This window comes from Poeciliopsis prolifica, unplaced genomic scaffold, assembly GCF_027474105.1.
Source record: "Poeciliopsis prolifica strain line A6 unplaced genomic scaffold, Auburn_PproV2 SCAFFOLD041, whole genome shotgun sequence".
NCBI lineage: Eukaryota > Metazoa > Chordata > Actinopteri > Cyprinodontiformes > Poeciliidae > Poeciliopsis > Poeciliopsis prolifica.
In genome coordinates, this window is record NW_026562416.1 from 537,984 (window position 1) to 554,750 (window position 16,767).

The following is a 16,767-nucleotide window of genomic DNA, read 5'->3' on the forward strand; positions in this document are numbered from 1 at the left end:
GCCCCTCTAGTCTCTCGGGTCCCTCCGATCCCTCCGGTCCCTTAGGCCCCTCTAGTCTCTCGGGTCCCTCCGGTCCCTTAGGCCCCTCTAGTCTCTCGGGTCCCTCCGGTCCCTTAGGCCCCTCTAGTCTCTCGGGTCCCTCCGATCCCTCCGGTCCCTTAGGCCCCTCTAGTCTCTCGGGTCCCTCCGGTCCCTTAGGCCCCTCTAGTCTATCGGGTCCCTCCGATCCCTCCGGCCCCTCCGGTCCCTTAGGCCCCTCTAGTCTCTCGGGTCCCTCCGTCCCTTAGGCCCCTCTAGTCTATCGGGTCCCTCCCTCGATCCCTCCGGCCCCTCCGGTCCCTTAGGCCCCTCTAGTCTCTCGGGTCCCTCCGGTCCCTTAGGCCCCTCTAGTCTCTCGGGTCCCTCCGGTCCCTTAGGCCCCTCTAGTCTATCGGGTCCCTCCGATCCATCCGGCCCCTCCGGTCCCTTAGGCCCCTCTAGTCTCTCGGGTCCCTCCGGTCCCTTAGGCCCCTCTAGTCTATCGGGTCCCTCCGATCCCTCCGGCCCCTCCGGTCCCTTAGGCCCCTCTAGTCTCTCGGGTCCCTCCGGTCCCTTAGGCCCCTCTAGTCTCTCGGGTCCCTCCGATCCCTCCGGCCCCTCCGGTCCCTTAGGCCCCTCTAGTCTCTCGGGTCCCTCCAGTCCCTCCGGTCCCTTAGGCCCCTCTAGTCTCTCGGGTCCCTCTGGTCCCTCGGGCCCCTCACATCCCTGGGGGCCCAGATCCGCTCCTGGCTGCTAGTTCTGACCCAAACACCAGAGTCTCCAGAGCCTCTGTGGTTCATTCAGGTATTCCTGCAGGTGAGTGGTTGCCATTGACACACACGGCTCCACATTTAGCCTGCCAGCTGCTAATCCTGTTAAAGCAGGAGGAGGCTGTTCACAGAGTGACCCACTGTACAGACAGACTGATCCCAATCCCTGACCCCTGACCCCTGCTGGAGGACGGACTGGAGGACATCTTGGATCCTCCTGCAGACTGGGAGTTTATTAAAACTGACAGGAAAAATAAAACTAGACATTCAGATTAAAAACTGTCCAAATGAGTTAATCAGGACTGAACTCATTTGGAACGGGTAGGAAGCTAACAAAGGACAGAAGCAGCAAAATTTAAATAATTTCCATGAAAAAACTTATTTTTTTGGCATTTCAGATAATCAGTTAGCGCGCTAACAGAGCGAAGGCAACATGTAGCAGACGCTTCCACCCACTGCTGGGTCTGAGCCCGACCAGAGGAACCAGAACTCTCTGCTCCAGTTAGCAGCCTGTACTTCCTGTTAGCAGCCTGTACTTCCTGTTAGCAGCCTGTACTTCCTGTTAGCAGCCTGTACTTCCTGTTAGCAGCCTGTACTTCCTGTTAGCAGCCTGTACTTCCTGTTAGCAGCCTGTACTTCCTGTTAGCAGCCTGTACTTCCTGTTAGCAGCCTGTTCCTCCTGTTAATCAATCAATCAATCAAATTTTATTTGTATAGCACATTTCAGCTACAAGGCATTTCAAAGTGCTTTACATCATAAACAGAAAACACAGAGGCATGCAACATAGAATAAAATACCAAGTGTTTTTTTTTTTTTTTTTTTTTCCTTTCTTTTTGTCACGGAATTTAAGCGCCTGTTACCGCCGGACTCCGCCATCCGTTTAACCACGGGTATTCGCCGGGCCCCGTTACCCACAACAGGAAAAAAATAAATAAAATTCCATACATATCCACAAATACAAATCCATACATATTACATTTCAAATAAAACTCTAAACAGGTGTGTTTTTAGTTGAGATTTAAAGGAAGTCAGGGTTTCTGCTGTTTTACAGTTTTCTGGAAGTTTGTTCCAGATGTTTGGTGCATAGATGCTGAAAGCTGCTTCTCCTCTCTTGGTTCTGGTTCTGGATGCAGAGCAGAACCAGAACCAGAACCTGAGAGTCTGGAAGGTTGATACAACAACAGCAGATCTTTGATGTATTGTGGTGCTAAACCGTTCAGTGATTTATAAACTAACAACAGGATTTTAAAATCTATTCTTTGAGCTACAGGGAGCCAGTGGAGGACTTTAAAACTGCTGTTATGTCTCTATCTTCCTGGTTTTAGTGAGAACAGGAGCAGCAGCTTCTGGATCAGCTGCAGCTGGAGGATTGATTTGTTGGACAGGCCTGTGAAGACAGCCTGTTCCTCCTATTAACAGTCTTTACTTTTTGTTTATCCCATGAGGAGTGTCAGCATCTAATGACCTCACGCTCTGTATCGCCTGGTTGATTCTCTCCAAACTGAAAGACAGAAACACAACTAATTCACTATTAAAAATTTGCTTAAATTTTTATGACAGTGAGATAGAAACATCACCAGTAACAGAAATACATTTTGAATCTAATAAAACAAATTCCAAACACGAGTAACACAAGAAATAAAATGGTAAGATTTAACAGTAAAGGTAAATAGAAACAAACTGAAGAGGCTCAGAGTGATGCTATTTGAGAATAAATATTAATATTTTATATTTTGTGATAATCAGGATGAGAAACTTCTTTATCTTCTCCTGAGGTTCCTCTGAATCGCTGCCTCAGGTTCAAAGGTCGAGCTAATGCAGCAAGCACATCAGGAATCCCCAGAGGGATAAGCAACCAGATCAGCATGTTCAGATCCTTGTTGGTGCCAGCCAATCAGGAGCCTCCGCTGCCTCTCCTGTGGATCCAGCGTCATGGAGACCGACTCCGGGGGGAGGAGCCGCAACCAGACACCTGTTGATCATGTCCCCTGGCGGAGGGGGGCGCTGCGGGGGGACAGGTGAGGACAGTTAGAAGGGTTCAGATAGAGCTGCAGCTGGACGCTGTGCAGACGCGGATCAGATCCATCAGATCCTGTGGATCCCTGCCATCCGGACATGAAGCGCGGGAAGCGATCCTTCATCGGTACGTTCTGCTTTTCTTACACAGACCATAGAAACTGCTGAGTCACCACAGCGGTGTTGGCTTTAGTCCAGAACCTCCAGAACCTGATACAGAGGAGGAACTTTCCTCCGATCTTCCCGGCGTTCCTTTAGTTCCTTGTGTTTCTCCTCGGCTTTTCCACAGCATTTCGATCGATCTGGACTTTGACTAGGCCATTGCAGAACCTTGACTCTCCTCTGTTTAAGCATCCTGTTGCAGATCTGCTGCTGGGTTTGGATCACGGTTCTGATGATGACTTGGTTCACATTAGATTTTAGAACACTTTATGGTCCAATCAGAGACTGAAGGTCCAAACCGTCTGCTGGTTTATCTGGACCAGAACCAGAACAGTTCTGCAGTTTAATGCTGCAAACAGAACAAAACCTGAACAAACTGTGAACTCAGACATTTTAGTTCTAATCTGTCGCTGGGAGAACCTCAGTCAGATTCTGGTTCTGACCCGGTTTGACTGCAGAAGAGAACACGAATTATTCACTTTGAGAGCAGGTTAGGTTAGAATGGGGCCCGAACAGAACCTGGGAGACGAGCCGGACTCATGCAATCAGAGCCGCAGTGAAAACAGAGCCGGCGCCGAGTCTGGGCTCAAGTATCGGACCGGTTGAACCGGTTCTGCTGATGGTTCTGGTTCTGGATTGTCTCTGCTTCCTCTGAAGGAGGTTGGCTGTCATAACCCCGAGTTTCCCCCTCAGCGGATCAGAACCTCTAACCCAGAAGAACATCTCAGAGCAAAACAGAAACAGGAAGTAGAACCTTGGAAGGTTCTTTAAAGATCCAGGAGGAACCGCCGGGCCGGCTGCGACCTGTCCAACATGGAGACTGCTGCTGGTCTCCCTGGCAACAAGATGTTACGCTGTAAAAAATGAACATTGATAATTTGAGTTATTTAATGTGTGGTTTCAGATGGAGCTGAATATTCAGTTTGGGGCCAAAAGGACATGAAATGATCAGTGACGTCATAGTTCGACCCTCCTTGTTTTGGGCTGTGAGCACCGGTTCCGAACTGAACTGGACCGGATTATGTAACTGTGGGTTTGTGGAGCAGCTGGACTCTCCGCTGCGTGACGTCACAGTTCCGGCTTTACGTAACCGCTGGCCCATAAGCCGCTCTGGGTCAGAACCAGCGGAACATCTGGGCCTCTGGTTCCGAAAAGGTTTCGGGGTCAAAGGTTGCAGATGTTGCAGCGCGTGGTGGGGCCTGAGGAAGAGGAGGAAGGACAGAAACTCTTCATCTTCCTCCTTTTCATTACCTCGGCTGCCACAGCGGAATCCCGTGACGTCACGGCCCAGTTGCTGTGGTGACCGGTGACGCAGCAGTGGGCGGGGTCTGCCGGAACCACGTGTCCCTTATAAAGCGGCGCGTCGGGCTCGCGCTCCGCAGAGGAGATTCACAGGATCGTCGGAACCGGGTCGGAGCCGAACCGCGGGAGGATTTTGTGTATTTTCTGCGTTTGGAGATCCGGTTGTGATTCCCGTCCGAACTGGCCTCCCGCTGCGCAGCGCTCAACATGGCGGTGACCGAGGCGGGATGCGACCTGACCTACTGCAGGATGCGGGGGATCGTTGCGGTTCTGACCGGTGAGCCTCCACCGGAACCGCACACCAGCACTCGAACCACAACTTTTGTCCGTTTTCACGGAAATGCGGTTTAAATTTAAATAGCGGAGCCAGTGCGCCTGCGCAGTAGGACTGTGTGAGGGCTGAATGGAAAAAGCCGCATGAATGGAAACCCGGCTGGTTGCGTAACTAATAAGCCGCAGCTTTGCACAAATCTTTAACGATCACGCAACTACTGACCGCAGAAGGAACGTTCAGATGTCCAGAGACAGTTCGGATCGTTCTTAATCAGACCGGTTCTTTTTCTTTCTCTGCAGCTTTCATCAAGGAGAGGAAAATGGGCCTGAACGATTTCATCCAGAAGCTGGCGGCGACCCCGCACATCTGCCAGCAGTGAGTATGTGAGGGGGCAAAGGCAGGAAAACTGCCCTGGGTCTGGGGTAAAACTGGCCCGGGTCAGGGGTAAAACTGGCCCGTAACTGCCCCAGTACAGACTTCCTGCCCCTGCTGCTAATCTGCCTCCAGGAAGCCAGAATAGTCTAATCCCTGATGTTCCTGGAGGTAAATCTGGTTGGGATTAATCCGTGACTCACCGTACAGCTGCTGCTGCCGCCTGCAGGAGAAAGTCAGACATCCTGCGGCGGCTCTAAGCCGATCCTCAGACGGGAAAGGATGTCAGAGGTCAGCCAGAGGTCACCTGCTGACCCCTGACCTGCGCATCCAGCGGTCTGATCAGAAAAATCATTTCAATGTTTATATTTTGAATGTTTCTCTGTTTTTGTGCTGCAGCTCTGAGGTGAACAACTTCCTGAAGATCGATGAGAATCAGAACGAAGCTGAAGATGGAAGTCCAGTAAGTTCATCTCTTCACTTATCTAAAATAAATCAGTTCCTCCAGCAGAGGAGCCATAATAATAATAATCTGGTTTCAATCTGACATATTTATGCTTTCTATAGTTTAAGTTTGATATGTTGTCAAACTCCTGACCTGTCTGTGTTTTGTGTTTTTCCTTTGAATCTTATTATTAAAACTAATACCTTAGTAACATATTTATACAATAAACAGAAAGAAGTAGAAAAACAGAACTAATGTGTGCATTGTTCCCAAATAAAGTCCAAAAATTAGAAACAGGGTTTGAGGTAGAGTTCAGAAACCATAATAACTTTGAAAGTAATGTTAAATATCAAGAGAGAATCTGAAACTAAAGTATCGATCTGACACTCTCGGGTATCGATATCCATATTTTAGATCGTTTGTTTTTGTCAGATTTTCGGATTTTTGGGATCTGCTGTAAAAACAATTTTTTTTCCTCGTTTAAATTCTTCCAAAAAATGTACATATAAAAATAAAATAACTATTGAACAGAATGAACAGAAACATTTTTATTCTCTGAAGAAGTGAAACCGACTTCACATAAAGTGGGAAATGCTGCCACCTGCAGGTGGGATGGCGTCATCAGACCTGATGGTTCTGATCAGTTTTAACTGGTAGTTATGGATCAGAGTGAGTCGATCTGCTGGTTCTGCTGGTTCTGACTTTCTGTTATTTCTTCTGCTCGTCCTTCAGATGTACCTGAGTCCGCGCTCGTCGCTGGCTGAGGACACTCAGTGAGTTTCTGCTCATTTCCTGTTTTATGAAGTGAAGCTGGTGATCAGACAGGAAGTTGATTTATTCTGTCTGTCAGGATCAAGCCGTGTGACTTTGACTACCTCAAGATCATCGGGAAAGGCAGCTTTGGGAAGGTGAGCGATCTCTGCTTTGCCCTTGGCGTCGTTTCCGTTTCTCCTGTGACGGTTCTGGACCCGGTTCTGCTCAGGTTCTGTTGGCCCGGCACAAGGAGACCACCAGGTACTACGCCGTCAAGGTTCTGCAGAAGAAGATCATCCTAAAGAAGAAGGAGGTGAGTTGGTGGCGGCAGCAGGTGAGCGGTTCCTGTGGGACAGAGTGTAACGGTTTTGGTCCGGTTCTGATCCAGCAAAAGCACATCATGGCGGAGCGCAGCGTGTTGATGAAGAACGTCCAGCACCCTTTCCTGGTCGGGCTGCACTACAGCTTCCAGACCACCGACAAGCTGTACTTCGTCCTGGACTACGTCAACGGAGGAGAGGTCAGTGTGCAGCTGGAAGGGACCGGTTCTGTTCGGTCCGGTCCAGATGCTGACTCCGTCTGTTCCCTGCAGCTCTTCTACCACCTGCAGAGGGAGCGGGTCTTCCTGGAGCCCAGGGCCCGGTTCTATGCGGCGGAGATCGCCAGCGCTCTGGGCTACCTTCACTCTCTGCACATTGTGTACAGGTGAGGCTGATCCTGCAGCGCCCTCCGGTGGCCGCTGGGGGTCACAGGTTCTAATGCCGCCTGCTGTCCGGTGTTCCTCAGGGACCTGAAGCCGGAGAACATCCTGCTGGACTCGCAGGGCCACATTGTTCTGACCGACTTCGGACTCTGCAAGGAAGGCCTGGAGCCCAACGGAACCACGTCCACCTTCTGCGGGACGCCGGAGGTAAACGACCCGAAAACATTTCAGCTGTTATTAAATCTGGTTAAACTCAAAGTAATAACAGAATCTATCAACAGGAAATATTCGAAAATGCTTGCAGAAAGAGAACATATGGATTTTAAAAATTATAAAATAAGAACAATGTGGAGAGACTTAACGAAGCTGCATGGATAAAGAAATGAAAAAATATATAATCATAAATAAGTTAAAAATAAACGGTTATAAGGAAGATGGATACACATAAACTGTAAAATAATACAGAATATTCTTAGACCACTCAGATATATGGAGCATAAAATTATGTTTTCTCGTGATTGATAAATATATTTTGACATAAGGGTATATTAAAGAATAATATATATGAGTTTAAACAAGTGTAAACTTTTCTCGCTGTCTGAATAAACCAGTAGCTAAAGTGATTCTCATCTTACACATTATTGGGGTTTTTGGACACTGTAAAAACTCAAAATCTTACTCGATCATTTTGTGTCGTTTCTATGCAAATATCTCATTTCACTTGAAATCAGATAAAACTGATAAGTTTGTATGAAGTGCACAATTCAGAGACTGAGGTCCAGACAAAAGTCAGGGAGCAAAAACAATCTTTAATACATCTGCAGACAGAGAGCAAGAAATCCACTGCATTAGGCACAAATTAGGATCCGCTCTGAGGAACCCAGAGTTGCATAGTTACTTTATTCATCTCTCTTTACTACCGAGGCGGAGACTCAATCTTCTAAGACCAAACAAAAGAAACAAAGCAAAACATACAGAACCTTGTATGTAATATAATGTAATGTCTATGGGAGGTGAAAACTAAACACTCTATCTCCATGCAGGGAAGGCCACGGGAAAAACAGCCAGTTCCCAAATAACTGTCTGGAAAACTTACTGCAGTAGACACATCTTGGTTCATTAGTTTGTTCACCTTTTCCAGCTGCACAGAGAAACACCTTGACTGTGATTCAAAAAACATTACATGTATATGACACATAAAGGAACATCATTTAATACGAATAAAACCTCTTCACATTTGTTTTCAGCAAACAAATAGGAGCTTATTTTATGTAAATAAATCCTTAATAGTGATTTTTTTTGCCATATAAATTAAACATTTTAAAAAACCAATATTAAGGAATTATTTACATAAAGTTCTTATATCTTATGTTACTTGTCAGTTAGTAACATTTCAAGGTTGAACATCTAACGGTTTGTAACGGTTTGGTTTCCCAGTACCTGGCTCCAGAGGTTCTGCAGAAGCAGGCGTACGACCGGACCGTGGACTGGTGGTGTCTGGGCTCGGTTCTGTACGAGATGCTCTATGGACTCGTGAGTCTCACTCTGTCCCATTTCTACTGCTTTCCGCTCTTCTGTGTTGAACCGGTCGCTAACCGGCTCACCGTCTCCCTCAGCCGCCGTTCTACAGCCGCAACACGGCTGAGATGTACAACAACATCCTGCACAAGGCGCCGGTGCTGAAGCCCAACGTGTCCAACTCTGGCAGGGAGCTGCTGGAGGGGCTGCTGCAGAAGGAGCGCTGCAGCCGGCTGGGGGCCAAGGACGACTTCGTAAGTCTGCTTGAACCGCCGCGGCGCCGTCCCACAGGGACCGGACCTCATAGTGTTGGTGTTTCCCTGCAGCTGGAGCTCAAGTACCACTCCTTCTTCTCCCCCATCAACTGGGACGACCTGATGGCCAAGAAGGTGGCGCCTCCCTTCGTCCCCTCCGTGGTACGGTCACACCAACCGATGCTGTTCTGATCCGGCCCAGAAAACGGATCAGAACCAGCAGCTAAATGTTGAGCAGTGAATCATTCACTTTGTCTTTAAGTAGAAAGCCATAAAAAATGATCATAACTTAGTTTGTTTAATTTTGAGTAAAAAATAGAGGCTCATTTTGTAAAGTCATATTTCCATCATGTTATTTATAAATGTCAGTTTCAAACTAAATATTTAATTAGAAGGCTAAAGGTTTATCTCAAATTAAAACTAAATATTCAGAAATTTAGCTTACCTATTTAGTCTGAAGCAAAATATTTAATTTCATAAATAAATTGGCTTCTAAGTTAACTACCAGCTAAATATTTAACCAGTTAACTAATTAGTTCATTTGAAACTGATATTTATACATGACAGTAAAAATAAACCACTGTTGTTTTGTTAGGCTAATAAATCTGAATTGCTAGCCCCGGTTCTGACTCCCGGTCCGCTCTGTTCTCCAGTCCGGTCCCACCGACCTGCGGCACTTCGACCCGGAGTTCACCCACCTGCCGGTGTCCGCCTCCCTCTGCAGCGACTCGGCCGCGGTGACCGGCAGCGTCCGGGAGGCGGCCGGAGCCTTCCCGGGCTTTTCCTACGGGCCCCCGTCCGGCCACGCCTTCATGTGACAGGACCGGTCCGGACACGAGCAGCTCTGGTACCGACTCAAAGCAGATGGGCTGAAGGGACTCGTGTTGCAGCACCATCGGCCCGACAGGCCGAACCGAGCCGACTGGAGAGCATGTGCCAAGTGGAGGCGTTTCCGGACCGGAGGTGTGTTTGGGCTGGTTCTGGAGCCGCTGGTGACGTGACATGAAGTGCCTGACGTTGGGAATGAAGCTGCGTCGCCGTTTGGACCTCGGAGGAGACGCCTTTGATGCCGCACCGGTTCGGTTCTGCTCGTCCTATTCCTGTTTTCACGCAGAAGCTGAATTGCACTCGAGGAAACGAGGGTCAAAGAGAAACCAAACAGCTTCGGATCCAAAGGGTCCAAACATCTCTGCATCCGGTTCCGGGACCAAAGTGACGCTTCCTTAAACCCGTTTGTCCTCTGCAAACGACCCGAACCCGTTTACCTTGAACGACCTGCAGCTCTTCCACCTGTACATATCATAGAGGATAATCCCAGCTGGTTCTGACGGACACGTGTCGGGTCAGAACCAGCGGTAAACCGGTACTGTTCGGTTCTGTCCACCACCACCATAGCGTCTGTGTTTATGCATCATGTAGAGCAGAACTGTGTCGTCTTGTGCCTGATCCATGTTGAAACATATCTCCGTCCCTCCAGAACCTTCTAGAACTTTAGTCTTAAAGAAGTGCTTCGTTTGGTCGGACAAGAACCGCAGGCTGGAGCCGGATCCGCCTCGGCCCGGTTCTGGAAAGTGCAATAAAATGTTCCCACAGAATATCTCCTGATCTCGCGTGCAGAAGGTTGTTCCTGACTGAACTGGAGAGGAAATGTTCCCGGAATGAAAACGGTCCTGAAGTTCTTCCATATTTGGAAGCTTGTTGTTTTTTTTCTGTTTTTATTTTCATGTAATGCAGAAAATTGGCTCCTTGAAGTGAAACTGAGCTGATATCTGGATCAGAAATGATAAATAAAACCTTTCAAACTCAACCTGACTATTTCCTTTAATCCCACAGAAAAACCCGATCCTGTCGTTCCAGAGGGAATGAAAATAGTCGCTCAGAAATGATTTTAAACGTCACTAGATGCTCACATTCATCAACAACTAAAATCCAGAGGTTTGCATCTCAACCTGACTGCTGATGGATCATAAAATGAAAGTTCAGTCATAGATGGAATCATGTTCACGCTTCAGTTCAGAGGCGTTTCTTCCTCCTGGCCACCAGGGGGCTCTACAGCTGCATGTCAGGCTCATCAGCATTATATCACGTTTACTGCGTCTTTTAAATGCTTTAAAATGGACGATAACTAAACTACAAAGATTAATTTGGGCTGTTTTAGTCAGTATTACATTATATTTGTTGGTCAATGCAGTTTGTCGCGCGGAGGCTGCCGACGGAAATGACGTCAGACAAAAAGGCGGCGTCAGCCCAGGGGCCCGAGGGTTATACATCCATCCTCAGGATCCTGGTGGATAAAACATCTCAACCTGCTCATGTTTGGTTTCTCCTGTTCATTTTTACAACGGGAGAAACCAAACCAGCATCATTTTCTGCACTTTGAGTCTCCTGAAGATCTGGAGACGCGGAGGGAGCCGGCAAGATGGCGGCGTGAGTAGTCGATCTTTACAAGCTTTTCCAAGAATGTTTTAATAAGGAGCCTTTATAGCTACTTTAATACAGGGAAACACTTATTTTGAGACTTTGCTAGCTATTGTGTTCAAATAGACACTCCGAAGACTTCAAAGAATGGCTGCTAGTGGTAAACGTAAATCCGTGAGCACAGAAAGTACACCAACTAAAATGTCGGCTAAAAGTCACAAGTCGGCGGAGGACCAGGACCTCGCTGAAAACATTATAGCAGCTTTAAAGTCGACGATAAATGAGAGAGCGGACGGTCTTCAAGCCAGCATAAATGAGCTAAAAGATTCGGTGGATTATATTCATGCCGAAATGAAAGAAAAGATGACAGAAACCGTGAGGAGAGTGGAGAACTCGGTAAAAGGTGCTGCAGGTGGAAATGGCGGCGAGCTGCTCGAGCTTTCACGTTATAAAAGAAGATGGACCTTACGTCTTTCAGGATTAACTGAAGAAGAAAGGGAAGATGTTCGCAGAAAGGTTATTTCCATTTGCCAGAATGCACAGAAAAACTGCCAGACGTCATCGACAGCGTACATCGGCTGGGTCGCAATAAAAGCACAGGGCGTCCTTGAGAAGTGATGATCCAGTTCTCCATGAGACACTAAGGGACACGGTATGGAAGGCGGCTAAGCAGTCATCTTTCCTGAAGTCAAGCAACCTGCGCTTTAAGGAGGACCTCTCTCCAGAGGACCGTCAGGAAGAAACATGCTGTGGCCACTGGTGAAAAAAGCATGCGAAGAAGGGAAAACAGCCTCTACATTGGCCCCAAAGCCTTCGTCATTGACAGGGATGGAAAAAGAAGAGAACTTGTTCCCGGTAATGTCTAGAAGACATTTTGAAACAAAGAGCTAACAGTTAAGTAATGACACTAAAATATTATAAAGGCTCCATTCATTATTTAATTTTTTGGACGGGAGAGTTTGTAAGATTTCCTGCAACTTAATTTTCAGGGTTAGTAGCTACAACTCTTAGTAGCAATTTTATGTTTAAAATTATTTCACTTAATGCTCGAGGGTTAAGAAACAATACTAAAAGAAAGGCAACTTTCCTATATCTTACAAATTTTAAAGCTGATTTCTGTTTTATTCAAGAAACTCATTCCACTACAAATGATACCAAATTCTGGAAAAGTCAATGGGGGACGAGTTATGGCTGGCACATGGCACTACTCAATCAGCAGGAGTGGCAATATTACGAAACAACTTCAATGGAGATGTTTTATGCTCACTCTTAGATACATATGGACATTTTGTTTTATTAGCTGTATCAATAAATGAAGATTTTTTTTTTGTTAGGTTCTATCTATGGGTATAATACCAAAGCAGAAAATACGCAACTTTATGACAGATTAAGTAACGGGGTGAATTATCTATGTGACAAGTATCATAATATGAATATTATTATTGGTGGGGACGTCAATTCAACTCTTGATGATTCATCAGACAGATTTCCTCCAAAGGCTGATATAAATACAAACACAGCTCTTAAAGACTTTATATCAACCTTTGGCCTGATTGATGTATGGAGACAAAAAAATAGCTCAAAAATTGAATTTACATGGCAAAACAAGTCGGGCTCCTTTCAATCAAGAATTGACTTTTGGTTGATATCTGATTTAATAACAGATGAAATTAAGTCGGATATTCTACCAGCTCCTTTATCAGATCACAAGCTAATTTTGATTGAAAAAACTAAATTAAATAAGTACAGAAAAAATAAAATTACAGCTTACTGGAAAGTCAATTAGTCACTGTTAGAAGATAAAACAGTAGAAGAAAATATTAAACAAACAATTATTAAGTATTGGAATACAGCTTGTAGCCAGAAGGAATTTAGTAAAAACTGGGAACTCCTCACATATGAACTTCAGAAAATTTTTATGAAAACTGGAGCTGAATTTGCTAAAAAAAAAAAAAGGAGGAAAATAGAATCAGAAATAATAAAAGAAATTATCTCTTTAAATAATGTTCTGCCAGAAAATATATCTGAAGAACAAAAGATTAGATTAAACCATTTCCAGTTGAACCTGGACAATATTTACACATCTAAAGCTAAAGGAGCCTACGTCAGGTCGAGACAGAAATGGTTAGAAGAAGGAGAAAAAAACTCTTCTTATTTTTTTAGGTTAGAAAAACAGCACCAAAAGTCTAACAGTATTATGAAACTTCAAATTAATAACAGTATAACTGAAGATCCTGTTCAAATCTCTTCTTATTGTGAAACTTTTTTCAAAGAGTTGTATCAGTCACGGTGTTCTGATGAAACTATTACACTATTTATTAACGCGATGAATAATATGCATCAAATCAGTAAAATTAATAAAGACCATTGTGATTCTCTGATCACTCTTGAAGATATTCAAAAGTCTATCAATAAATTAAAATTAAATAAATCTCCAGGGACAGATGGTCTCAATGCAGAATTCTATAAAAAGTTTTCAGAGCAATTGTCGCCATTTTTACTTCAAGTTTATCTTGAAAGTTTGGACTCTGGATCACTTCCACCTACAATGACCCAACGCCTAATTACACTGATTCCTAAACCACAAAAAGACAAGCTTCTTCTAGATAATTGGCGACCAATTACATTACTACAAAATGATTATAAAATTATTGCAGGTTGCATTGCTACAAAAATTAAGAATACTCTTGAAGAAGTGATTGATGAAACTCAATCTGGATTCATTCCGGGTAGACATATAACTAACAATATTAGACTTATAATGGATTTGCTAGATTATTCAGATTTAATTCATATTATTTCTGGATTTTTTTAAAGCCTTTGACACAGTGGAGCATACATTTTTGTTTAAGGCATTAGAGGTATTTGGATACGGACAAATCTTCATTAAAAGCTGTCAAATGTTATATAGGAATTGCAATGCGTCTATAAAATTGTCACATGGCTGCTCTAAAAGATTTGATTTGAAAAGAGGTCTCAGGCCAGGATGTCCAGTATCTCCATACTTATTTATTCTGGCCATGCAAATTCTTTCTATCAAAATCAAAGAAAAAATAACAGGGATTAATGTTGCAAACAAAAATATTGTAATCTCTCAACTTGCTGATGACACTGCACTTTTCTTAAAGAATAAGTGCGAAATAAAAAAATCTATTGAAATTATCAACTCATTTTCCGAAGCTTCCGGTTTAACTCTAAATCTAAATAAATGTGAAATACTTTCCATTAAATCTCAATTAAAAGGCACATTTTTCAACATTCCTATAAAAGATAAAGTTAAATATCTTGGAATCACAATAATTAAAGATCAAAATATAAGATCAACAGAAAACTTTAACCCTATTATTAAACTGGTTAACAAAGATTTAATCTGTGGCTACAGTGAGATCTCTCTCTCTTAGGACGTTCATTATTGGTCAAAGCTGAAGGAATATCTAGACTCGTTTACCCAGCCTTTGCTCTTGACGTTCCAAAACAAGTCATTACTAACATTAATAAAATAATTTTTAACTTCATATGGAAAAAAAAAGTCATCTCATTAAGAAAAGTAGTTTAATAAATAAAGTTGAAAAAGGTGGAATTGAAGCCCTTGACTTCATATCTTTAAATAATTCATTCAAAATTAAATATTTAAAAAATCTCTATATGGAATGCTATTCCAATTTACAACTTCAATAAAATTGGAGGTTTACCTTTCTTCTTAGATGCAATTACAGTATTCCCAAAATACCCTTAAAATTATCTACGTTTCATAAACAAATGCTGTTAAGCTGGACACTTTTGTACAAACACAATTTCTCTCCTCATAAATATTATATATGGAATAATGAAGACATTAAATACAAAAATAAGACAATATTCTATAAAAATGGTTTGATAAGGGAAATTTCTTGTAAGCCAGTCACTAAATCCAGACGGCCATTTATTGTCTTATTCTGACTTTATGTAACTTTTCCAATTTCCTGTTACTCCTAAAGAATATGCAGTGGTATTTGATGCAATCCCTAACTCAGTGCTTCTCAATTATTTTCCGTTACGCCCCCCCTAGCCAGAAGAAAACTATTCGCGCCCCCCATTCCCCACCGTGACTATCCATCTCTGCATAACATTTTTTCCTTATTAACATTTTTTTCGCTGAAAAAACTCTAGCGGCTTATCGGCGTGATTGGGATGTAACGTATTTAAGTGACGCGCTAATTTATTTGGCTTCATGCTGTCCGCTGCGAGCATTTTTAGACACAGCAAACACACCGGTCTTTCCTCTTCTCCAACTGTAGTCACAGTGAAGCCAAGCGCTAAATACGCTTCGTCGTATTTCCTCTTCTTAGCTTTCGGTTGACTTTCTGTTGTCTCATTATCTTTGTCTCTCTCCGCTTTTCTTTTCATCCCTGTGAAAAACTTTTTCATGTTGGGGGTTGTTGAATAACGGAGGCCAGAGACAGAACGCAGTCGGAGCTTTTTGTTGACTTAACACTGCTAACCAAGGCAAACCTGTTGTAAGTCATGAAATGTTGCACTGTCGCAAACGTGACAGAAGTAACAATGAGAGCGCCACTGCTGCCTACTGTGCGCAATTACACTTTATACTTTATACCAAAAAAAAGCCTGTTCCCCAGGTATCGCACCGCGCCCCCCCAGGTATCGGGGGCGCGCCCCCCCAGGTATCGGGGGCGCCCCCCCCCCAGGTATAATACCGCGCCCCCCCAGGTATCGGGGGCGCGCCCCCCAGGTATAATACCGCGCCCCACCAGGTATCGGGGGCGCGCCCCCCAGGTATCGGGGGCGCGCCCCCCAGGTATAATACCGCGCCCCACCAGGTATCGGGGGCGCGCCCCCCCAGGTATCGGGGGCGCGCCCCCCAGGTATAATACCGCGCCCCACCAGGTATCGGGGGCGCGCCCCACTATTTGAGAAGCACTGCCCTAGTGGGTCATTAAAGCTTTTATCATCTTCACCTCCAGGTCAAACTAACTCTATACCAAATTTTGATCCAAATTCCATTTATATTGACTATGATTGTCCTTTTATAAGTAAGAAAGCAAACAACAAAATGTTAAGAAATATTCTATTAAGAGATATGGTTTTTTCACCATCTTGTGTATTTTATTGGTCCAGAATTTTCGAAAATATAAATTGGAAATGGACTTGGTTGCTCCCTAAAAATACTTAATAAATAATAAAATAAAATAAATTTCTTATAAAATAATTCAGTGTGTATCCCAGTAAAACATTTTTGATAAAAAGATATAAATGGGATTTGGATCCTATGTGTACTTTCTGTAAAAATAATGAAGAAACTCTTGTTCATCTTTTTTGGGATTTTAATTACACCAAAATTCTGGAGAGATATGACAAATTATTTTCATCAAAAAAATGTAAATATTACTTTTACAGCTAAGGATAAACTGTTTGGGATGGACAAATGTAAACTTGTTAAAACAAAATTATTATACGTTGTTAATTTTTTTATTATTTACAGTAAATATCATATTCATACCTCCAAATATTCAGAGCACAAACCTAACCTTAAGATTTTATTATCCTCTATTAATATTTATATAGAATCTTTAAAAATTAGCTCAAATGCCAAAGCCATTCAAATCTTAGATGCCCTTAAGGAAATAAAACCCTGGAGCAGCGATTCGATGTCAGTATTGTAAAACAATTGTTCTATGTTCTATAAAGCCCTTTATTGTTGTAAATGTATCTGTTTGTAATTAAGAGTGTTATATGTTGTTTATGTTTGTTCTGTTTTTGCAAT

At 43.8% G+C, this 16,767-nt stretch overlaps 1 protein-coding gene across 1 annotated transcript; it reads left to right on the forward strand.

The window, feature by feature from the left end:
- Positions 1-4,330: 4,330 nt before the first annotated feature.
- On the forward strand, positions 4,331-10,395 carry si:ch211-195b13.1 (STKc_SGK domain-containing protein). Its single transcript, XM_055054977.1, has 13 exons — positions 4,331-4,546; positions 4,843-4,918; positions 5,315-5,378; positions 6,093-6,133; positions 6,211-6,268; positions 6,343-6,426; positions 6,502-6,633; positions 6,706-6,818; positions 6,900-7,023; positions 8,254-8,349; positions 8,433-8,588; positions 8,661-8,750; positions 9,242-10,395. Exons 1-13 carry the CDS (start codon positions 4,477-4,479, stop codon positions 9,404-9,406), a joined length of 1,269 nt encoding a protein of 422 aa, XP_054910952.1. The 5' UTR covers positions 4,331-4,476; the 3' UTR covers positions 9,407-10,395.
- The last annotated feature ends 6,372 nt before the right edge of the window (positions 10,396-16,767 follow it).

What these genes read in the sequence shown, in the direction of transcription:
- si:ch211-195b13.1 (XM_055054977.1), top strand. Translation starts at nt 4,477, where the DNA reads ATGGCGGTGACCGAGGCGGGATGCGACCTGACCTACTGCAGGATGCGG. An exon ending in ACTACGTCAACGGAGGAGAG is followed by an intron (nt 6,634 to 6,705) that starts GTCAGTGTGCAG and finishes TGTTCCCTGCAG; the next exon opens with CTCTTCTACCACCTGCAGAG. An exon ending in TCTCTGCACATTGTGTACAG is followed by an intron (nt 6,819 to 6,899) that starts GTGAGGCTGATC and finishes GGTGTTCCTCAG; the next exon opens with GGACCTGAAGCCGGAGAACA.